The sequence below is a fragment of the Oncorhynchus gorbuscha genome, linkage group LG04, assembly GCF_021184085.1.
Source record: "Oncorhynchus gorbuscha isolate QuinsamMale2020 ecotype Even-year linkage group LG04, OgorEven_v1.0, whole genome shotgun sequence".
Taxonomy (NCBI): Eukaryota; Metazoa; Chordata; class Actinopteri; order Salmoniformes; family Salmonidae; genus Oncorhynchus; species Oncorhynchus gorbuscha.
The window spans coordinates 69,481,535-69,506,867 of NC_060176.1; the positions used below are offsets into that span (position 1 = coordinate 69,481,535).

General features: G+C 41.3%; 1 protein-coding gene and 1 long non-coding RNA gene across 2 annotated transcripts in view; both read right to left on the reverse strand.

The window, feature by feature from the left end:
• The window catches only part of LOC124034590 (ras GTPase-activating protein 1-like), a 40,509-nt gene extending 31,556 nt beyond the window's left edge, over nt 1-8,953 (reverse strand). Inside the window, exon 1 of the mRNA XM_046347989.1 lies at nt 7,765-8,953. Coding sequence (XP_046203945.1) covers nt 7,765-8,294 — 530 coding nt within the window. The 5' untranslated portion in view covers nt 8,295-8,953. The remainder of the gene's footprint in view (nt 1-7,764) is intronic.
• Nucleotides 8,954-24,462: 15,509 nt separating this feature from the next.
• Nucleotides 24,463-25,069, reverse strand: LOC124033405. The gene is made up of 3 exons (XR_006838381.1): nt 24,948-25,069; nt 24,792-24,862; nt 24,463-24,556 (listed from the first exon to the last, which is right to left on the reverse strand). It is a non-coding gene; the product is annotated as an uncharacterized LOC124033405 (long non-coding RNA).
• Between the last annotated feature and the right edge of the window lie 264 nt (nt 25,070-25,333).

The window sequence follows — 25,333 nt, forward strand, 5'->3', positions numbered from 1 at the left end:
TCCGGACACCTGATGAAACTGGGTTTGCACAACCAAAGAATTTCTGCATAAACTGTCAAACAGTATCAGGGAAGCTCATATGCGTGCTCGTTATCCTCACCAGGGTCTTGATCTGACTGGAGTTCGGCATCGTAACAGACTTCAGAGGGCAAATGCTCACCTTTGATAGCCGATGGCACGCTGGAGAGGGTGCTCTTCACAGATTAATCCCAGTTTCAACTGTACCAGGCAGGTGGCAGACAGCGTGTATGGCGTCATGTGGGCGAGCTGTTTGCTTATGTCATGGTTGTGAACAAAGTGCACAATTATGGTTGTTGTCCTGGCAGTGTGGCCTCCTCCCTATAGGCTACCTAATCATTGTCGGTGATCAGGCCTACCACTGATGTGTCATCAGCGAACTTAATGGTGTTGGAGTCGTGTTTGGCCACGCAGTCGTGGGTGAATAGGGAATACAGGAGGTGAACAGGGAATACAGGAGGGGACTAAGCTCGCACCCCTGAGGGGCCCCAGTGTTGAAGATCAGTGTGGCAGATGTGTTACCTACCCTTACCAACTGGGGGTGGCCCATCAGGTAGTACAGGATCCAGTTGCAGAGGGAGGTGTTTAGTCCCAGGGTCCTTAGCTTCGTGATGATCTTTGTGGGCACTATGGTGTTGAACGTTGAGCTGTCAATGAACAGCATTCTCATATAGGTGTTCCTTTTGTCCAGGTGGGAAAGGGCAGTGTGGAGTGTGATTGAAATTGTGTCATCTCTGGATCTGTTGGGGCGGTATGCGAATTGGAGTGGGTCTAGGGTTTCCGGGATGAAGGTGTTTATGTGAGTCATGACCAGCCTTTCAAAGCACTTCATGGTTACCGACATGAGTGCTACGGAGTGGTCGTCATTTAGGTAGGTCATCTTTGCTTTATTGGGCACAAGGACTATGGTGGTCTGTTTGAAACATCTGGTTATTACAGACTTGGTCAGGGAGAGGTTGAAAATGTCAGTTGGTCCGCGCATGCTCAGAGTACACTTCCTGGTAATCTGTCTGGCCCCGCAACCTTGTGAATGTTGACCTGTTTAAAGGTCTTGCTCACATTGCCTATGGAGAGGGTGATCAGACAGTCATCCGGATCATATCAAGCAGTATAGTCTTGAACACACCGCCCATAGTCAACTATCAACTTTTAATTTCCAGCAAGGGACATTTGTTTTTTTACTCACATTAATTCACACAACATACATTGCCATAATTGTCACTAATTGACACTGGTGGAGGGTGAAGTCTTTAGAGCCCAGTCTGAATGTTGCCCCATATCCATCACAGTGCTAATGGTTGCTAATCAGATTAGCTGGAATAACACAAACCTACCCAGAGCTTTTGACCCATTTATATCAGCGGGCTATTAGAGTTCCAAGGGCTTTGCTCCTCCTACAATTACTAGTAATCATGTCCCATCTGATTTAATTGACAATGGGCTACTGAGGGAAGAACACCCTGAGGATTGTTCTCTCGCTCTCAAACTCAGAGGAAGTGTTTCAGTGTAGTCATACGTTTGATTAGTCATAGCTAGGTAAAATATTCAGTAGCTAAATGTGTTTGTTCTGAAAAGGAAGGATAAAAAATAAAATCCTACTGTAGAATGCCTGAAGATCCTGTGGAGGCCACAATGAGAAGCTCAGAAGTCTTGAAAACAGGATGCAGGAGATAAAAAGGCAGGCCAGTGTGGGTATGGAGGGGCATGACAGAACATTGCATAACATGCAGAAAATGCATGGAAACTGTATGCCTTATCAATGCAGTGTTTGACCAAATATGAACATTACCATTATTGCACTGATGTATGCGTTTAGTTTGCAAGACAAAAAACATAAGACAAAAACATAAGAATGTAACTACAACCGAGAGGACTGTCAATCACCATCCCGGGCATTTAGTTTTAGACTGGTGTCTTGTGGCTTTTCAGCATTGCAGCAATTTCAAAAGCTTAGGCCAAGGAAATTAGGCTACATTAATAAGGTTCTCATAGACCCAAGCTAATTCTAATTGTTTGGATCACCCCGCAGCAAATCTGTGTAATTACTGAGACGTTAATTTTTTTTAAAGTGTGTATTGTTATAAAAAACTGTAGTATTTGGCTCTAAAGATAAGCGGCTGCGTCTCAGCAAAGGGATAGGTATGTACCTTTATCCTCGTGCAATTAGGAATTCCACCAGTGCCAACTTTCAAAAAGGCAATTAGGAAGCGTGGGTGCTCAATTAGCACTTCACAAAGAGACATTTTCATGACCAACTGCTTATCTGGTGGGGGGGGGGGGGTTTATGACTAAATCCTCTAATCTTCGTGGAAACAGAATCAGCAGCTTGTTTCGAGGTACCCTGTTTGTTTTAGCTCAGGCACTGGGCTGGCGTGAATGAGTCTGCTGCTGGTTGCGTTGCTCTCCCTCTCCATGGCATTCTACAAAGTTCTAAGTTAAGCACCTCTAAATGAACATGAGAATTAAAGACTACAGCTTCTGACAGTCTCCAGGGATGATGAACCTATGCTGCAAATACCAGGTCACCTCAGAAGTGGCCTTCTATGATAACATTTTAGCAAGACATTCTCCAGTGAAGTAGGCCAGGTATTGTATTTACTCATCACCAGCAATACTGGTAAAAATGTAGGCTATTGGGCCTAGCCTACATGAGTTTTCAAATGTGTTTATTAAGATACCACACAATGGGTTGATTTAACCTCACCAAAAGTGTGTTAAGTTCACTGACTCTTGGGCTATGCACAGTGTACTTGACTGACTGCCTTTAGAATCAGACTACCTATCATCCATGGGACGGCACCACTGCTTCAGACAGTCACCCTGCCAAGGCTCCAGTCGACAGCCCTCTGTCACAGTGGATCACTGCCACATGTGGAGGAGACACGCATCTTAATTGGGTCATCATTTAAACTGTCCTCAAGGGTGGTCCATTAGGCTCCCAGGGAAGTAAGGGTATGCAGCTCTGAGTGTGACATTGTAAAGTGTCACCTATGGACTTGTGTGTCGATGGTGTGTGCATTCCAATTAGCGAATTAAAGCATTAGCTAAAATGTATTAGGGCCTCAACTATAATGTGTCAATGAAACTGCTATATTTCACTCTGTAGTGGATCTGTGATGATAGGCTTCATTGAAAATAAATATAAAATCACTCAATAGGAAAAATGACTTGATACGAAACTGTTTTGTTCTGGTATTTGGTGTTATATATGACAAGATGAGGTGGGGTAATTTGTAACCACTGGCACAGCATCTCACACCACATGCTAGTTTGCAGCAGCCAGGTCACCGCAGCTCAACCAACACACACCATATTAAGATATACAATACCAGATAAAGAAGAGGAACTTGTGTTGCATCAGACTCCAATCGTGTGAAATGTCTCACATCGAGTCAGTGCAGTGGACTGATGAGTGGCTGGTTAATATATATATATTGTGTATTTATTAAACACCTCACTACCCAGGTTTCCATCCAACCATGTCATGCAGATTAATTACCTGACTAGGGCTCCAAATACAAGTTAGGAACACCAGAAAATACCTATTTAAAAATATCATTTTTAATTGATATACAGCCTTTATTGGGCCTATGTCAATTAGTTACTTTTGAAGCAGGCTGTGCCCTAGAACCTAATAACTGTAAATAGTACATAACTGGTGCTAAGCTGCCTGCCATCCAGGACCTCTACACCAGGCAGTGTCAGAGGAAGGCCCTAAGAATTGTCAACGACCCCAGCCATAGACTGTTCTCTCTACTACCGCATGGCAAGCGGTAGCGGAGCACCAACTCTAGGACAAAAAGACTTCTCAACAGCTTTTACCCCCAAGCCATAAGACTCCTGAACAGGTAATCAAATGGCTACCCAGACTATTCGTATCATGCGTGTATCCCCTCAACCCCTCTTTTACACTGCTGCTACTACTACTCGGTTTATATATATGTAGGTATGGTAATCACTTTAACCATACCTACCACGTACATACTACCTCAATTTGCCCGACTAACCGGTGCCAGTATAAAGCCTCGCTGTTATCCTTCACTGTTTTTTATTTTATTTACTTATCTATTGTTCACCTAATACCTTTTTTTTTTACTTAAATTGCACTGTTGGTTAGGGCCTGTAAGGAAGAATTTCACTGTAAGATTGTATTCGGCGCACCTGACAAATAAACTTTGATTTGAAATACATTAGTTTATTAGGAAAGGTAAATTGTTAATATGAATACCTGTCACAGAAATTAGGAAGTCATTTGTGGAATATTAGGGTTTCTATATTATGTAAAAATAACTATTTTCCTATTGAGATACATTACATAGAAAAAATGTAAATGTCAGGTTTGTGATGGGAACGCATTTTATATTCATGTCTATGATCATTGGTCTCCGGAAGAACAAGCTATACCTTTTGCTTTCTTTCTGTGCCCCCAAATGTTTGCATATGCTGGTAAATGTACCAGGTTGTTAGCTAGCCAGCCAGCCAATGAGGTAACATAACTGAACAAAGTATAAAAAAACAGTTAACGACACGCAAGTAGTTTTAGAACAGCACACATGGATAATGAATATATTGAATCTGCACTTTTTTTTCTAGTGCACTCAGAGAAAAAAAATAATGAAGAAACAGCAAAGCCTTATTAACAACAATTATAAAATCTGAGATTTTACAGTAAACCCAAAATAAAACTCCTGGTCGCACAGCAAAATATTTAGTAAAAGAAAAATTGGTTGCACTATATATCTGACGTATTAAACAAGACTGGGCTGATGGAAACAAGAAATGTCAGTACAATTTAATAAAATGTCGACAGAATGTTGTCCTTCAACATAGGTGGGCTCTTTTAGTTAATTAGGTGAGAAATGGCATTGGGAATGCCTTAATGCTCAAATATTGATATAATAACCATCATATTAAGGTAAACTTGGAGTCACGTGAAGATATGTTGTCAGGTCCTCCCACTAAAGATGAAATAAGTTATGAGTCCCTTCACAGGGTGATGAAAGTCCACAGTGATGAGCATGATGCTCCTTTCCAATAGAGGAAATTATTTTGGTGACACGATGATCAGCTGCCATTTGACAAATCAAAATTCTCACTTATCATAATAATTCCCGATGTAGGTTAGCCTACCGGTACTATTTGAGAGCTGTTTGGCTAGAACATATGTGCCAAGACCAGAGTGCATATACGCTATTTAACACAACAGTTTGTGACAAAACTAAAATAGGTAGTGTTGAAAATGCAATGGAAACACATTGAACTTTAGATTTTTATTCAGGACATAACTTACGCAACAAAAGTATTTTCTATGCACTAAATCATAGCGCAATGCTTTATATCCGCAACAAGTCAGTTTGGTGGAAACACACCACTGGTGGGAAAGTGCTTTTTTTTTTAATGCAGATTTTAGAATAAGTGCATGAAAATCTGTCACCAATTGGATGGAAACCTAGACATTGTGGAAAACGGGGGGTGATAAGAGGTGGGGATCCATAAGAGGTGATTTCACACTCCAGACCCAGTTATTTCGATATCTCACAGCGTGAGGCCAGAAATGATAAAGCTCAGCACTTCACTAATGAGACTGACAAAAGCGAGTGCCACACACACACTACAAAGATATATAGGCTAATATGATTGTGTAGGGAAACCCAATATGTTTAATCCCCCACAATGGATAGTCTGCGATGATTACTGCAGCAACACTGACACAAAAGCCTGCAGCAGCAGACATTGGCTACCCTTACTCAGGAGCGGGATGTGAGAGGAATTATTATTCCATTAGAAAACATTTCCATTGAATATGGTTATGACCACATGATTGTGTGGTTAAAATTGAAAACCCTAATTTGTGGCCAGAACAATGAATATAAAAACATTTATTGACAAGTGCTGGATAGATTTCAAATCTGCTACACCTGCCGCATTACAATGATTCTGGGAATTACAGTATCAGTCAAAAGTTCAGACACACCTACTCAAGGGTTTTTCTTTATTTGTACTATTTTCTACATTGTAGAAAAGTGAAGACATCAAACTATGAAATAACACATACGGAATCATGTAGTAATCATTTTTTAAAGTGTAAAAAACGAATCAAACTATTTTTTTTCTATTTGAGATTATTCAAAGTAGCCACCCTTGCATTGATGACAGCTTTGCACACTCTTAGCATTCTCTCAACCGGCAACACCTGGAATGCTTTTCCAACAGTCTTGAAGGAGTTCCCACATTTTCCTTCACTCTACAGTCCAACTCATCTCATACCATCTCAATTGGGTTGAGGTTGGGTGATTGTGGAGGCCAGGTCATCTGATGCAGCATTCCATCACTCTCCTTGGTCAAATAGCTCTTACACAGCCTGGAGGTGTGTTGGGTCATTGTCCTGTTGAAAAACAAATGATAGCCCAAACCAGATGGGATACCGCTGCAGAATGCTGTGGTAGCCATACTGGTTAAGTGTGCCTTGAATTCTAAATAAATCACTGACTGTCACCAGAAAAGCACCCCCACACCATCACCCCTCTTCCTCCATGCTTCACAGTGGGAACCAAACATGCGGAGATCATCCGTTCATCTACTCTGCGTCTCCCAAAGACAAATTTGGACTCATCCGACCAAAGCACAGATTTCCCCCGTCTAATGTCCACTCTTGTTTATTGGCCCAAGTATGCATCTTCTTATTAGTGTCCTTTAGTAGAGGTATCTCTGCAGCAATTTGACCATGAAGGCCTGATTCACACAGTCTCCTCTGAACAGTTGAGATATCTCTGTTGCTTGAACTCTAAAGCATTTATTTGGGCTGCAATTTCTGAGGCTGGTATCTAATGAACTTATCCTCTGCAGCAAAGGTAACTCTGGGTCTTCCTTTCCTGTGGCAGTCCTCATGAGAGCCAGTTTCATCATAGCACTTGATGGTTTTTGCAACTGCATTTGAAAAAATGAAATGTTCCAGATTGACTGACCTCCATGTCTTACATTAATGATGGACTGTTGTTTCTTTTTGCTTATTTGAGCCATCTTCTGTATACCAACCCAACCGTACCTTGTCACAACACAACTGACTGGCTCGAACGCATTAAGGAAAGAAATTCCACAAATTAACAAGGCACACCTGTTGATTGAAATGCATTCCAGGTGAAGCTGGTTGAGAGAATGCCAAGCGTGTGCAAAGCTGTCATCATGGCTCGCTACTTTGAAGAATCTCAAATCTAGTTTGATTTGTTTAACACTTTTTTGGTTACTACCGGATTCCATGCATGTAATTTCATAGTTTTGGTGTCTTCACTATTATTCTAAAATGTAGAAAGTTTCTTTTTTTAAAGAAAAACCCCTTGAATGTGTAGGTGTCCAAACCTTTGACTTGTACCATATATTGCATTCATATTTGTATACAAACAAACTGGCTGAGTTGGGAGAATAATCTAACCTGTAGGTAATGTAAATATTTCTCTACATGATGAGATATGGAAATTGTTTTCAGGATAGGTTCATGCATTATTCACTACATGGCTAGATTGATGATCAACATCCTGAACCCCCTCATTCAATTTGACTGCCTACCTGCCATTTGGGGAATGTTATAAAACTGCAGTATTCAATCATTTGAATAGATACTAGAGCACTGGTGGTGGATGCATCAGGAAGGAAATATACCCAGGACGGTTCAATAAAACCCTCTTTTAGATGGTTAGCTAGGTGTCAATGAACAATAGAACAATTTGAGTGAATATGAAAAGTCCTTACTGGTTAGTGGGCGGCGCTGAGAGCGGGAAGACCACCTCCTCTTCCTCGTATTCTGGTCCATCCTGCATCTCGCTTTCATCCACAGTGCCGAGTCCCCCGTAGCCTGTGGGGAGCAGAGGTGGTGGTGGTAGTGGGGGGAAGACACTGGGCCCGTCTGGACCCAACGAGGTGGGTGATATCCGGCTGACGGGCCCCTCTGAGGTGGGGGAGTAGCACACACCGCCAATGGTCCCTGAGCTTGTTCCTTGACAAATTGCGTGTCCACCACCACCATTCCCTGTAGCGGACAAGACTGGTCCGGTAATATCTCCTCCAGAACCGGGGTAAATCATACTCATATCAGGGAGGGCCTCCGGGGAGGTGTTCGACTGGTAGCGGGAGTTTGGTGCTGATCGCTGGCCAAAATCAGTGACCCGCACTCTGGTCTGATTGGGATAAAACGGAAAGTGGGCCGTCTCGGGGCCTCCGCCGCCTGCCACCCCTGTCGAGACAGAGCCCGTGTCTTCACTACTGGCCTCCGCAGCTATCATTTTAAGGAAAATGTGTAGAGGGGAATATGTCAAGAAGGGAACCTGCCCTCCCCCTCTAGTCTTGAAGCACTCCTTCACTGTTCGGGTTATTAAAAGCACCACCAAAGTTTATTGGAAAACAACACGTTTAGTCAGCTAGCTTAGCTAACGTTAGTCGCTAGCAAAACGCTACTGTAGCTAGCGAACACCGCTCACTCACTAGCTAACTAACTAACGTTAGCTACTGCAGAGACACTTGATGAGTTCTGGCTAAGTCTTCATTGTTTCATGAATTTAAAGTTCAGTGAGAATTGATGTTTTGAAAATAACGTTTAAATACCTTAAGGGAGAAGCAGATGTCGCATTTATTTCCTTTTTTTCCTTGTCCTGACTGCTCCTTCGGCAGCCAGCAGCCCACTTGTCAGGGAGTGTTGTTTTATTGTCACTGCCTGTGTTAAATCCCGTATTTTTGCTTTTGTTGTTTTGTTCCTACGGAGTTCCCAAACGGCCTCCTCTGACACCTGAGCCTCTGGTGGACTTAATTTACCCAATGTAGCCCAGCAGGTGAGAAAATTACAGCAATTCTTTCTTGCGTAACTTCTCTTTTCTTTCTCGATTACGGGGCTGGTGGCTTGCTGCCGCCGATGTTCGCTCGCTCCCTCCCTCTCTCTCTTTCTCCCCCTCCCTCTTCTCGCTTGGCGCGTGCTAACTCACGCGCAGGCCCAGCCAAGCGAGTACCGAGTAAAACCACGACACGAGCTTCACCCATGATATCTGGCATTGTATCCTATCGGTGGTCAAGAAATCTGAAAGAGGTAGTTGTACTATTCAATTTACTCTATTATATTCCGTTTTTATTCCATAGAATAGTTTGTTTTCAGGAGGAAATTATTTTCCACCCGCTTATATCAAACAAACCAACCAACCAACATAGGCAATAATTAAGCAATAAGGCCCGAGTGGGTGTGGTATATGGCCAATATACCACGGCTAAGGGCTGTTCTTCGCACGACGCAACGCGGATTATCACAAACCCCCGATGTGCCTTATCGCTATTATAAACTGTTTACAAATGTAATTAGAGCAGTAAAAATAAGCGTTTTGTCATACCTCTGATATACCACGGCTGTCAGTCAACCAGCATTCAGGACTCGAACCACCCAGTTTATAAATGAAATGTAGGCCTACTGGTATTTCTATTTTATTTAACCCTTATTTCACCAGGTAAATGGACTGAGAACACATTCTCATTTACAGAGACGACCTGGGGAATAGTTACAGGGGAGAGGAGGGGAAGCCTAGTCTTTTCAATAAGACATTTTGTCAGAAGTATCCCCCCAAATCTATAAATGATTAATATCTCAAAATCTAGAAATTATTCATATATTTGTATTTATTATTATTGTTATTATTATTATTGCCTTCTGATTTGAAACACAACCAAGCTAGCACATTTGGTTCATTGGAAGTTGTGGGAACGTACGTTTTTGGATTCTCATTGGTTCTGGGAACGAAGCCATACGTTTCCTGATCGATAAAACTGATTTTTTTTAAACGTTCTGAGAACGAAAGTAAAAATGTAGCCTCTTATGGGAACTTTCATTTTTAGGTTGTAGGGAGTTTCTGAGAACGTTTTACTATGGTTTCTTTCCTGGGAAGTTTTATTAACATAATTAAGTAATTATTATAATTATTAAGATAATTTTTTCATATATTATTTGAAGATAATTAAATAACATTCTCAGAACATTCTCTAAATGTTGTTGTTACGTTCCCCAGTTTATGTGTTGTAGTTTGTGTATTTGCATGTGTTTATTTCAAGAAATGGCTTCCTGAAATCCCTCAAGCAGCTGATTGGTCGACTCCAGGGCTAATTGGAGAGCTGACCCAGCCCCCTCGTCAAGACAGCTGTCTCCAATTACCCATTCCTTCAGAAGCTATATAAAAGCCAGTGTTCTGTTCAGGAGGGAGAGATTTTCTGGGAGGTCATTGCAAAGATTTTTTTGCTAGAGGTAGATTTTTGCTAGAGGTAGATTTTTGCTAGAGGTAGATTTTTGCTAGAGGTAGATTTTTGCTAGAGAGGTAGATTTTTGCTAGAGGTAGATTTTTGCTAGAGGTAGATTTTTGCTAGAGGTAGATTTTTGCTAGAGGTAGATTTTTGCTAGAGGTAGATTTTTGCTAGAGGTAGATTTTTGCTAGAGGTAGATTTTTGCTAGAGGTAGATTTTTGCTAGAGGTAGATTTTTGCTAGAGGTAGATTTTTGCTAGAGGTAGATTTTTGCTAGAGGTAGATTTTTGCTAGAGGTAGATTTTTGCTAGAGGTAGATTTTTGCTAGAGGTAGATTTTTGCTAGAGGTAGATTTTTTGCTAGAGGTAGATTTTTTGCTAGAGGTAGATTTTTTGCTAGAGGTAGATTTTTTGCTAGAGGTAGATTTTTTGCTAGAGGTAGATTTTTTGCTAGAGGTAGATTTTTTGCTAGAGGTAGATTTTTTGCTAGAGGTAGATTTTTGCTAGAGGTAGATTTTTTGCTAGAGGTAGATTTTTTGCTAGAGGTCATTGCAGAGATTTTGCTGGAGGTAGATTTTTTGCTAGAGGTCATTGCAGAGATTTTGCTGGAGGTAGATTTTTTGCTAGAAGTCATTGCAGAGATTTTGCTGGAGGTAGATTTTTTGCTAGAGGTCATTGCAGAGATTTTGCTGGAGGTAGATTTTGCGAGAGGAGATTTGCTGGGAGGTCATTGCAGAGAGTTGGTATGTTTTGTGAGTTTGTTACTCAGAGCTTATTTGATGTCCTTTGTTAGTTTGTTTGTGAAAATTGTTTAATATTCTGTTTCATTTGTTCCCAGGGGGGGAAGGGGAAGGCACCTAGGGAGTGCTTAGGCAAGAGGCCCGCGGGCATACATATACCCGTAGCATATTCGCTGTCTAGGCACACTAGGTAAGACCTGGGCGGACCACCCCCAGGTATTTTGGTTAGGGCACCAGGTGGTGCTAAATTAGGTAAGTAGTGGGTAGGCAGGTAAGATAGGAGAGGGGGTGCTTTGAGATTTACTTTCTTTGCTTTGGTTCCGTCCAGCCCATTTTCCCCATATTACCGTGTGAAGGAATAAAGTCCTTGTAAACGGTACCACATTCTGCCTGCTGTCATTCTTACTTGCACCTACAGTCCATACCTTTTTCACTTCACGGAGAGTTTAGTTGTAGCAGGGTATTGCGTTCCCTCTTCATAGAGGCGTGCGTAACAGTTTTATTTGTATTTTTGTATTTATTAACAATCCCCATTAGCTGCTGCCAAGGCAGCAGATACTCCTCCTGGGGTCCAGCAACATTAAGGAAGTTGTATACACAATTTAAAATATTACAACACATTACATTTTATAACCCTTTACCCAATACATGTAGTGTGTTCCCTCAGGCCACTACTCCACTATCACATATTTACAATACAACATCCATGTGTACATGTGTGTAGAGTGTGTCTTATCATGACTGTGTTCAGTCTCCGCTGTTCCATAAGTTGTATTTTTTTCAGTTTTTTTTACATCTGATTCTACTGCTTGCATCAGTTACCTGATGTGGAATAGAGTTCCTTGTAGCCATGGCTCTATGTAGTACTGTGCGCATCCCATAGTCTGGACTTGAGGATTGTGAAGAGAACTTTGGTAGCATATCTTGTTGTTCCCAAACTTTTTATAGTCCTGTACCCCTTCAAACATTTAACCTCCAGCTGGGAACCCTTTCTAGCACCAGGTTCAGTGCACTCTCAAATGTTGTTTTTTGCCATCATTGTAAGCCTGCCACACACACTATAATGATACATTTATTAAACATAAGAATGAGTGAGTTTTTGTCACATCCTGGCTTTGTGGGAGGTGACAAGCTCTTATAGGACCAGGGCACAAATAATCAATAATTTTGCTATTTATTTGGCCATCTTACATATACAACTTTATTTGTTCATCGAAAATGTTGAATAACTCACCTCAGGTAAATGAGAAGGGTGTGCTTGAAAGGATACACAACTCTGCAAGGTTGGGTTGTATTGGAGAGAGTCTCAGTCTTAAATCATTTTCCACACACAGTCTGTGCCTGTATTTAGTTTTCATGCTATTGAGTGCCGAGAATCCACTCTTACATAGGTACGTGGTTGCAAAGGGCATCCGTGTCTTAACAGTGCGACGTGCCAAGGCAGGATACTCTGAACGCAGCCTCAATCCAGAAATCTGGCAGTGGCTTCTGATTAAATTACATTTTACTGAACTGCTTGTTGCAATTTTGATGAGGCTCTCTTGTTCAGATATCGGTAAGTGGACTGGAGGCAGGGCATGAAAGGGATAACGAATCCAGTTGTTTGTGTCATCCGCTTCGGAAAAGTACCTGCGTAATTGCGCACCCAACTCACTCAGGTGCTTTGCTATATCACCTTTGACATTGTCCGTAAGCTTGAGTTCATTTGCACACAAAAAAAATAATGTAATGATGGATAGACCTGTGTGTTGTCCTTGTTAATGCAGACAGAGAAGAGCTCCAACTTCTTAATCATAGCCTCAATTTTGTCCCGCACATTGAATAAATATGATTTTTTTCTCAATTTCCGCCTGAATGACGTGCCCAAGGTAAATTGCCTGTTGCTCAGGCCCTGAAGCCAGGATATATATATAATTGGTACCACTGGAAAGAAAACAATTTGAGGTTTGCAGAAATGTTAAAATAACGCAGGAGAATATAACAAAATAGATATGGTAGGAGAAAATCCATAGGAAAAAAAATCAACCAGATTATCTTTGTTGAGAGACCATCTTCTTAGAATGTCAAGTGTAAGGTCATATTGAAAATTAGCTCCCTGGATGCAATTCCTATGGCTTCCACAAGTTGTCAGCAGTCTATGTTTAAGGTTTCAGGCTTGTAACTTCAAAAGCGAATAAGGAATATCAGTTTTAGTACAGGGACACACCTGCTAAAATCGGTTTCCTATTGAACATACCTTGTTCTCTAAGAAATATTATAGTTTGATTACATTTTAGGGTATCTGTGGAGTAAATAGAAACTTATTTTGATTTGTGGAAACAAAGTTTAGGGGTAGATTTTTGGATTCCTTTCTCTGCATGTTTTTTTTTTTCACCTTTATTTAACCAGGTAGGCTAGTTGAGAACAGGTTCTCATTTGCAACTGCGACCTGGCCAAGATAAAGCATAGCAGTGTGAACAGACAACACAGAGTTACACATGGAGTAAACTATTAACAAGTCAATAACACAGAGAAAAAAAGGGGAGTCTATATACAATGTGTGCAAAAGGCATGAGGAGGTAGGCGAATAATTACAATATTGCAGATTAACACTGAAGTGATAAATGATCATGTACAGGTAGAGATATTGGTGTGCAAAAGAGCAGAAAAGTAAATAAATAAAAACTGTGGGGATGAGGTAGGTGAAAATGGGTGTGCTATTTACCAATAGATTATGTACAGCTGCAGCGATCGGTTAGCTGCTCAGCTAACTGATGTTTGAAGTTGGTGAGGGAGATAAAAGTCTCCAACTTCAGCGATTTTTGCAATTCGTTCCAGTCACAGGCAGCAGAGTACTGGAACGAAAGGCGGCCGAATGAGGTGTTGGCTTTAGGGATGATCAATGAGATACACCTGCTGGAGCGCGTGCTACGGATGGGTGTTGCCATCGTGACCAGTGAGCTGAGATAAGGCGGAGCTTTGCCTAGCATGGCCTTGTAGATGACCTGAAGCCATGTTGAACGAGTGGATTACTCAACTCGATGGCGCCAACTAAACATACTTTTTGGGATATAAAGAAAGATTTTATCTATCAAAATGACACTATGTTTTAGCTGGGACCCTTTGGATGACAAATCAGAGGAAAATATTCAAAAAGTAAGTGAATATTTAATCGCTATTTGTGAATTTATGAAACTTGTGCCGGTGGAAAAATATTTTGATGTGGGGTGCCGTCCTCAAACAATCGCATGGCATGTTTTTGCTGTAATAGTTACTGTAAATCAGAAAGTGCAGTTAGATTAACAATAACAAGCTTTCAACCGATATAAGACACTTATATGTACCTACATTTTTAATATCCATAATTTTAAGATTATCTATTTGAATTGCGCTCCCTCCAGTTTCACCGCTAGCGGGACACCTATCCCAAAAAGGATAAAGTTGCTGAGAGTCCCTGTAATCCTAGATTCAGATCATTCAGGTGAGAAAAAAAATTACCCAGATAGGCCAGTCATGTGAGAAACTCGTCATCGTGTCAGACAAGTGTACCCAAGTGGCGTCGGGAGCAACTGCTTGCATGCGCGTTACCACTCCACTACGTCTTCCTGTCATGGCTTTTGCGCCATCAGTACAGATACCAACACATCTTGACCACCAAAGTCCATTTGATGTCACAAAGCTGTCCAGTACTTTAAACCTCTTGGAACACTAGGGGCAGTATTTCATTTTTGGATGAAAAAACGTTCCCGTTTTAAACAAGATATTTTGTGATGAAAAGATGCTCGACTATGCATATAATTGACAGCTTTGGAATGAAAACACTCTGACGTTTCCAAAACTGCAAAGATATTATCTGTGAGTGCCACAGAACTGATGCTACACTTTCTGCCGTTTCCCCAAGGTGTCTGCAGCATTGTGACGTGTTTGTAGGCATATCATTTGAAGATTGGCCATAAGAGACTACATTTACCAGGTGTCCGCCCGGTGTCCTTTGTCGAAATTGGTGCGTAATCTTCAGCTGCAAGCATTCTTCCATGTGATTCAGAGGAGAGAGCAGACTTCCATGAACGATATATCATCGAAGAGATATGTGAAAAACACCTTGAGGATTGATTCTAAACAACGTTTACCATGTTTCAGTCGATATTATGGAGTTAATTTGGAAAAAAGTTTGGCGTTTTGATGACTGAATTTTTGTTTTTTTTTGGTAGCCAAACATGACGAACAAAACGGAGCGATTTCTCCTACACAAAGAATCTTTCAGGAAAAACTGAACATTTGCTATCTAACTGAGAGTCTCCTCATTGAAAACATCCGAAGTTCTTCAAAGGTAAATTATTTTATTTGAATGCTTTTCTTGTTTTTGTGAAAATGTTGCCCGGTGAATATTACGCTAAATGCTACGCTAGCTATCAATAATCTTACACAAATGCTTGTTTTGCTATGGTTGAAAAGCATATTTTGAAAATCTGAGATGACAGTGTTGTTAACAAAAGGCTAAGCTTGAGAGCTAATATATTTATTTCATTTCATTTGCGATGTTCATGAATAGTTAACGTTGTGTTATGCTAATGAGCTTGCGGGGATAATTACACTCCTGGATACAGGTTTATTTCGTAGCCAAATGTGATGAACAAAACGGAGCGATTTGTCCTAAACAAATAATATTTTTGGAAAAACTGCACATTTGCTATCTAACTGAGAGTCTCCTCATTGAAAACATCTGAAGTTCTTCAAAGGTAAATTATTTTATTTGAATGCTTTTCTTGTTTTTGTGAAAATGTTGCCCGCTGAATGCTACGCTAAATGCTACACAAGCTATCAATAATCTTACACAAATGCTTGTTTTGCTATGGTTGAAAAACATATTTTGAAAATCTGAGATGACAGTGTTGTTAACAAAAGGCTAACCTTGAGAGCTAGCATATTTATTTCATTTCATTTGCGATTTTCATGAATAGTTAACGTTGCGTTATGGTAATGAGCTTGAGGCTGTATTCACGATCCCGGACGGCTAGAATCAAGAGGTTAAAAACATATCCTTTCCCTTTCTCCTGGTTTGCAGAAGAGGATGTCTTCCTTTCTTGACCCCATAAACATAGTGGACATACACCAGGAGCTGTGCCAGATCTGTTGACTCATTCAGCTGTAATGCATAGAATTCACTGACTTATATGCGAAGCAGTAATTCTTTCAAAACATCTCCTACCATGTCACTGATGCGAAGTTTGATGAAGACATGTTTGTATAGTTTTTTTTTGTTGCTTTTTCCCCAAGCATTGTCCCAGCCATATCCTCGGCAGCAGGAAGAATTAAGTCCTCCACAATAGTATGGGACTTGCCTGTCCTAGCCACTCAGTAGCTCACCATATAAGACACTTCTAGCCCGTCTTATTAATGGTGTCTCTTGCTTTTATACATGTCTTACTACTCGAAGGTCGTCTTTATTCTCCCTCCAAAAAGTCCCGTGGATTATTTTTCAAATATGCATGTTTTGTTTCTAAATGTCTGCACAAGATAGTACTTTTGCACATATAACACACTGTGGCTGAGGAAAAGCACTACTCCCAATATAAGTTAACCCCAAATCAATGTAGTTCTCATCATATTTGCGCCTCTTCGGTGGTCCAACGTCCCTGTCTGTTGTTCGGTGCTTTCCCAGGTAAGGGGGCAGTAGCTCTTTGGCTGCATCAGATTCACAACTGTCAGTGTCAATGCTAGCTGGGCTAACAACAAATGTAGAATTACTGATGCTAGCTTTGCATGTGTTCGTGGAAGCAGAACAACTTGTGTCGTCGACAGGTGCATGTGTAGTACTGCTGGTAGTTTTCGAGCAAACTGAATGAGCAGCAGCTACGTTTGGCTACATACGGACCGTTAGTGGAATTCCCACGAGAGAGTAACGGTTTATGTGATTGGATGTTCATTATTTGACTAGGCTTCCTGTATTTGACATTGTATTGTTATTTCCCTGAACACTAGATGGTTTAATGTCATTTTTGACATTGAAACGAGGCTACTCAGGCGAGAATAAAACCTCACCCAAATGATTAGCCCCGATGGAAAATATAGATGGACTGTTTGAAAATCTGAAGAATTGTAATTTTTTTGAAAAACATTTTTTAAACGTATTATAAAAAGTGAATCACATTTTTATTTGACGTACTCCCTACGGCATTGCGCGAACCCCTGGGGGTAGTCATTGTCTCCTCCACTTTGAGCCATGAGAGATGTACACGCATGTTATTAACATTAGCTCACCGTGTGCATTTAAGGGCCAGCCTTGCTTCCCTGTTCTGAGCCATTTGTAATTTTCCGAGGTCCCTCTTCATGGCACCAGACCATACGACTGAACAGTAGTTCTGGTGCGACAAAACTAGAGCCTGTATGACCTGACTTGTTGATAGTGTTGTTAAAAAGGCAGAGCAGTGCTTTATTATGGACAAACTTCTCCCCATCTTAGCTACTGTTGTATCAACATGTTTTGACCATGACCGTTTCCAATCCAGCTTTACTCCAAGCAGTTTAATCACTTCAACTTGCTCGATTTCCACATTATTGATTACAATATTTAATTGAGGTTTAGGGTTTAGAAACTAACTTCAGCTTTTTGTTAAGTTTTGCAGTGATTTCACTCACTGTAGTAGCTGATGTGTATAGTGTTGAGTCATCCAGACACACAGGCTTTACTCAAAGGCCGGTGGAATGTCATTAGTACAGACTGAAAAAAGTAAGGTACCTAGACAGCTGCCCTGGGGAATTCCTGATTCTACATGGATTATGCTGAAGAGGCTTCCATTAAAGAATGCCCTCTGTGTTCTGTTAGACAGGTAACTCCTTTTCCACAATATAGCAGGGGTTGTAAAGCCATAACACATACATTTTTCCAACAGCAGACTATGATCGCTAATGTCAAAAGCCGCACTGAAATCTAACAAAACAGCCCCCACAATCTTTTCATCATCCAGTTTTTCTCAGCCAAACATCAGTCATCAAGTACCATGCTTGTTGAATGCCCTTCCCTATAAGCATGCTGGAAGTCTGGTTGTCAATTTGTTTACAGTAAAATAGCATTGTATCTGGTCAAACACAACTTTTTCAAAAAGTTTATTAAGGGTTGGTAACAGAGCGATTGGTCTGCTACTTGAGCCAGTAAAGGGGGCGTTTACTCTTACTGTGTAGCAGAATTACTTTAGCTTCCCTCCAGTCCTAAGGGCACACTTTCTAGTAGGCTTAGATTGAAGATATGGCAAATAGGAGACATAATATCGTCCACTATTACCCTCAGTAATTTTCCATCCAAGTTTTCACTTCTTCCACATACACTTTACAGAAGAAACAATTGCAATGCTTGTCTTTCATAGTTTGATCAGTTATAGTTCGATGTGTATTGTCAGCATTTGTTGCTGGCATGTCATGTCTAAGTTTGCTAAGAAATCATTAAAAGTAATTGTCAATATCAGTGGGTTTTGTGATGATTCAATGAATGATGGAGCTGAGTTTGCCTTTTTGCCCAACATTTCATCTAAGGTTCTGCAAAGCTTTTTACTATCATTCTTTATGTAATTTATCTTTGTTTCATAGTAAAGTTTCTTCTTTTTATTCAGTTTAGTCACATGACTTTTCATTTTGCAGACCTGCACAAGTCTCCTAGCCAGTTATGGAGAACTAAAAGTCTGCTGAACGTTCAATGCCAAGATTTCGGGAGGGCACAGGGACAGATATTATGGGGTGTTTGTTGGTGTCAAGCAGAGACCCAATCAGTTCTTTAAAAAAATGTATTTCAACTTTTTATTCAGGAACTGAGACATTTCTCACCATTGAACTGCCCAATACAATGGCCAGAGAAGGAGATGGAGAAATCCACCCATTCCTACCCCTCACGCAATTAGTTCAATCTTTCACGGGCCCACGAGAAGTAGGATAGCATACACCCTGTGCTGCCAGTGATAGGTCCAGACCTCCCACAGCAGGCAATGTTCTGTCAGATCCAGAGAGGGAAAGGAGCCAAACTCAATGATGACGCCATTGCTGGAGTCAGCGTAGTTGGAGTCAGCACAACCGTCGCAGGCACAGGCTGTCCTAGTGATGAAGGCTCAGGTACAGTAGATCAGGCACCAGTGCAGCGAAGCTATTCCTTATGTCAATCTGCTCTGAATCTCTTGCAGACACTGAATCCGCTTAGCAGCATGCTGCTGCCTTCAGTTTCCACAACTTGTGACATGGGACCTGCGCTGATTGGAACAATCCTCTTGCTGATCTCCACCTACTACACTACAAGTTGGAGGAGGAGAAGCAGATGGAGACAACTTCGTTGGCAGACAAGTTCCAGGTAGCACAGGCCATTCGGATAGGGACAGATGACAAGGAAGGGATACATCCATCAGGCCCGAGCGGCGACCAGCCAAAGGGGTTGAGAACGAGAAAGTTACAAATATGTTTTCCCCATAAGTTTGTGCAGAATTGAAATTTGCTCTCTAAGGATAGCCACCTCATTTCTGTAATCCTCTGCAAGCAAACAATTGTCACATTGGAACTCTGGATTGTCAACCCTGTCCCGGACAAGAGGGTAATTAACACAGCTTTTACAGCGCTGGAAGTGTTTGTTAGCTATTCCAGGTGAAGCGAGCTCCATTGCAACCTTGCTGGGTAGTTGGTAGCAGATGTTAACACAAACATGAAAACAAAATAAAAAGTTTATAAACAACTGGCCGAAACAGCAGGTCGATGCACAGGAGGCATCTGAGTTTGTGAATGTTTTAACAGAAATGTCAAGGTTATTTGGAGGTTTTTGAGTAACTTCCTTAAAACTTTCACTGAATGTTTCAATAAGACTTTTTAAATGCACTGCTTTAATAACTGTTTTGAACTCGAAGCACAGATAGGACACATGGAAATTAATTTGCTTAGGCATTAGTATGCAAACACATATTTTTTTGTAACACAACGTCAGTGAGATGAAAAGCTATGGGCCCTGTTTCAGAAAACTCAGTGGACTCACAGTTGAAGGAAACTCTGGGGTTTCGGTTTCAGAAAGCAAATTCAGATGAACTCCGAGTCAGTGTTACTATGGCAACACACTCTGTAAAGTTAACCTGCTCGCTGGCAGGTTGTCTTCAACTAACCCAGAGTTTCTCCTCTTTAGCTGAAGCCTGCAGACTGAAGAAGGTGTCAGACATGGCGTGTCATTTCTTGAAGAGCCAGTTGATATTGAAGCACAAATACTCCGCAGAGTAATGTGACTTGCACTGAAGCGTTTACTGTACACATTTGTGGTGTTCCCAAGTCACAGACCCACACGACACAAAGAGTTCTAGGTATCAGTCTAAGCAATAATTTATTTAGTATGAAGCTTTGGGACTTGAAGCACTAATCAGTTAATTTGATATATTTTAGGGTTTCCCCGGTGTGATTGGCTGCATAGATGGCACTCATATTCCTACCACAGCTCCTTCAGTAAATGAAGGAGATTATGTGAATAGGAAGTCTTTCCACATCATTAATGTGCAGGTAGGCCTCAATAGTAGCCTTAAGTATTCCAAATGAAATATACTTCACAATACAGCTACGACAACTAATTAGTTTTCTGCACTGTGAAGATCATATGTGATGCAGCCTATATCATCAGCAATGTGGAAGCAAAGTGGCCTGGGTATGACTCGCACATTTTTGTGAGTGTACACTGACCGCTAGATTTGCCCATGGTGAGTTATACATCTGTTTCCTATTATAATCAATATTTTGTTTCCTCCTATTGCAACTGAAAATGTAAACTTGTATGATCATAGGAGAGTTTGATGGTTACCTGCTCAGTGACAGAGGGTACCCCTGCCAGCCCTTTTCCTGACCCCTTACCCTGATCCTGAGCCCATCCTGCAGCAACGTTATAACTTGGCTCACTGCAGGACACGAGCCAGGGTAGAGATGACCATTTGGATGCTCAAGGCCCAGTTCCAGTTCCTTCGTAGGCTCAGGGTCACCCCACTAGCCTGTTCAACCTCTCTTTCGTGTAGTCTGAGATTCCCAAAGAATGGAAAGCAGCTGCGGTCATCCCCCTCTTCAAAGGGGGGGACACTCTTGACCCAAACTGCTACAGACCTATATCTATCCTACCCTGCCTTTCTAAGGTCTTCGAAAGCCAAGTCAACAAACAGATTACCGACCATTTCGAATCCCACCATACCTTCTCCGCTATGCAATCTGGTTTCAGAGTTGGTCATGGGTGCACCTCAGCCACGCTCAAGGTCCTAAATGATATCTTAACCGCCATCGATAAGAAACAATACTGTGCAGCCGTATTTATTGACCTGGCCAAAGCTTTGGACTCTGTCAATCACCACATCCTCATCAGCAGACTCGATAGCCTTGGTTTCTCAAATGATTGCCTCGCCTGGTTCACCAACTATTTCTCTGATAGAGTTCAGTGTGTCAAATCGGAGGGCCTGTTGTCCGGGCCTCTGGCAGTCAATTCTTGGACCGACTCTCTTCTCTGTATAAATCAATGATGTCGCTCTTGCTGATGGGGAGTCTCTGATCCACCTCTACGCAGACGACACCATTCTGTATACTTCTGGCCCTTCTTTGGACTCTGTTAACAACCCTCCAGACGAGCTTCAATGCCATACAACACTCCTTGTGTGGCCTCCAATTGCTCTTAAATACAAGTAAAACTAAATGCATGCTCTTCAACCGATCGCTGCCTGCACCTGCCCGCCCGTCCAACATCACTACTCTGGACGGTTCTGTCTTAGAATATGTGGACAACTACAAATACCTAGGTGTCTGGTTAGACTGTAAACTCTCCTTCCAGACTCACATTCAGCATCTCCAATCCAAAGTAAAATCTAGAATTGGGTTCCTATTTCGCAACAAAGCCTCCTTCACTCATGTTGCCAAACATACCCTTGTAAAACTGACCATCCTACCGATCCTTGACGACGTCATTTACAAAATAGCCTCCAATACCCTACTCAATAAATTGGATGCAGTCTATCACATTGCCATCTGTTTTGTCACCAAAGCCCCATATACTACCCACCACTGCGAACTGTACGCTCTCGTTGGCTGGCCCTCGCTTCATACTCGTCGCCACACCCACTGGCTCCAGGTCATCTACAAGACCCTGCTAGGTAAAGTCCCCCCTTATCTCACCTCACTGGTCACCATAGCAGCACCCACCTGTAGCACGCGCTCCAGCAGGTATATCTCTCTGGTCACCCCCAAAACCAATTTTTTCCTTTTCCGCCTTGCCTTCCAGTTCTCTGCTGCCAATGACTGGAACGAACTGCAAAAAAATCTCTGAAACTGGAAACACTTATCCCCCTCACTAGCTTTAAGCACCAGCTGTCAGAGCAGCTCACATATTACGGCACCTGTACATAGCCCAAACTACTACCTCTCCCCTACTGTATTTATTTAGCTCCTTTGCACCCCCATTATTTCTCTACTTTGCACATTCTTCCACTGCAAATCTACCATTCCAGTGTTTATTTTTTTACTTGCTATATTGTATTTACTTCGCCACCATGGCCTTTTTTTTGCCTTTACCTCCCTTATCTCACCTCATTTGCTCACATTGTATATAGACTCAATTTTTCTACTGTATGTTTATTTTACGCCATGTGTAACTTGTGTCGAACTGCTTTGCTTTATCTTGGCCAGGTCGCAATTGTAAATGAGAACTTGTTCTCAACTTGCCTACCTGGTTAAATAAAGGTGAAATAAAATAATACATTTAAAAAAGGGTGTGTGACATGTTGTGGAGAATCACACATTAGAGAACAATGTCCTACTCAGTGAATGATCCTGACCACCCCGCTGACGCACGAGATGGAAGAGCAGTCAGAGGCACAATATGCTGCCATCATTTCTGATTGACCCATCACCTCCCCAGTGTCAAATAAAGACAGTATTCCTTTTTATGAAGTCTTATTTATTTTCTGCAAGTACAAATGCAGGACAGTAGTTAATATGTTTTATGTTGTTCAAACATAAAACTGATTTTCCAGCAGTTGTATTTCTATTTTTATCTTTTGCATCTGCAGCCTTGTGGTCAATTTCTAGATTTCATTTTTCAATTTGTTTCTCTAAGTACACCTTGCACAGTGGTTTCACACGGAGCTATAGGAACACAAAAAATGACATTAAGTTTCACAGTGCCAGGTCTACTTGGGTTCATTGTAAGTCATGGGCCAATGCTGAACAACATCTTACTGAGGTAAGTTGAACCATGGAGGTGGATGGACCCTCTTCATTGTAATTTACAGAATTGCTCTGTTAGAGAAAAATAAGGTGCAAGTTCAAATATGGTAGAACACTATCAACAGTTAGCTGTTATTTAAGGTGTAAACCTCAATAGGCCTCACTGTATTTTCCCCCTCTTTGTTGCAGCTGACAAGGTGTCTTCATCATCCTCCTGTAATGAAAATGAACCATTTTGGGGTTGTACTATAACCCATTATCTCCTGACCCCTCCTGTCTCAGCCTCCAGTATTTATGCTGCAGTAGTTTATGTGTCGGGGGGCTAGGGTCAGTTTGTTATATCTGGAGTACTTCTCCTGTCCTATTCGGTGTCCTGTGTGAATCTAAGTGTGCGTTCTCTAATTCTCTCCTCTCCTTCTTTCTCTCTCTCGGAGGACCTGAGCCCTAGGACCATGCCCCAGGACTACCTGACATGATGACTCCTTGCTGTCCCCAGTCCACCTGGCCGTGCTGCTGCTCCAGTTTAAACTGTTCTGCCTTATTATTATTCGACCATGCTGGTCATTTATGAACACTTTAACATCTTGGCCATGTTCTGTTATAATCTCCACCCGGCACAGCCAGAAGAGGACTGGCCACCCCACATAGCCTGGTTCCTCTCTAGGTTTCTTCCTAGGTTTTGGCCTTTCTAGGGAGTTTTTCCTAGCCACCGTGCTTCTACACCTGCATTGCTTGCTGTTTGGGATTTTAGGCTGGGTTTCTGTACAGCACTTTGAGATATCAGCTGATGTACGAAGGGCTATATAAATAAATTTTATTTCATTTTGATTTGATTATGAAAAATCTGGGGAGTATTAAGAGTACTTAAAACTGCATGGAGGTCAGTTACGGCAGAAGGCTCCAGACATTACACCATCAGTAACTGGTAGATGATTAGACAGTTAAATAATAACTTTACCCAGAAGTGCCCCACCTAATTTGAATTTAGTTTTTACAGCAGTGTGCAGGCCACATCAATTTTGTAACACTGAGTCACCTTAAAATGGATTATGATATCTGAAGGACAACTAAGAATCTGAAAAGGTAACAGCAGTCAATTGCAAAGAACTCAGTGTGTCAAGTTGTCTAAGATGGGTGGGAGCGTCACTGAGGTAACACTGGCAAAAGGATGAATGTACATATACCGTTAATTTGAATAACTAACCTTTTATGTAGGCCTTTCTAGGGGGGTGGTTGGGTCAGATGAGCTTCCTCTAGAGACGCCTTCAGCAATAGGTCACCCACTGTTTTGATTGAGGGCCCCCACTGGTTTTTCATCCCTCAGCCTTTTTTGTATTGGCAATAATGGAGGTCAAATCTGTCCAGTAAGCACACATTTGGAGACTTGTATGTATAAAAGGCATTTAGGTGTTACTTTTAACTAGACAATATTAAATACTTGGTGTTGGGATGGCTGAAAATTTTACTTTTTTTTGCTTAGAAAATTTCACTAACTACTTAAATATATCACATGTTGAATGTAATCTCTAAATGCTGTTTAATTCGGTTTGCTACGCTAAACATCAATTGCTTGTAATGAAATTACACCTTACCTGTTTGAAGGAAATTTTTATATTTCATATTCAGTTTCTGCCAAGTACATGTTGTGCCTGTTGGGTTGCACCTGCATAAATGTTAACACACACACACTATAAATGTTGAATAAGTGGAACACTCGAGATAAATTTAAAAAATCAATGAACACTCACGCATTGACTCGGTCAGCAATTTTCTGCCACGCCAGCTCACATTCTTTTTCTGCTGCTACTGTATTGTTTTTTTCTTAAATATATACTCATATTCCGCATACACATTCATTAATATATTCAAGCTTCAAGATCACTTTTTGTGCGACCTGACCAAATTCGCATAGAAATGTGTATCAAAAATGTGTGATCTGTCATCGAAAGCCAGTCTTAGAAGTGGTAGATCTGTTCTATGTAAGCAATTTCATGCTTAAATTTAGTTTTTTAGTCTTTTACTTTCAGTTTTGAACTCCAGCTTCAAACAGCTAAAAATACACATGTCACATAAACTATTAGAATTTTAGAAACCTGGAAATGGCAGGGTGATTTCTGCATGGTATATGGTATTT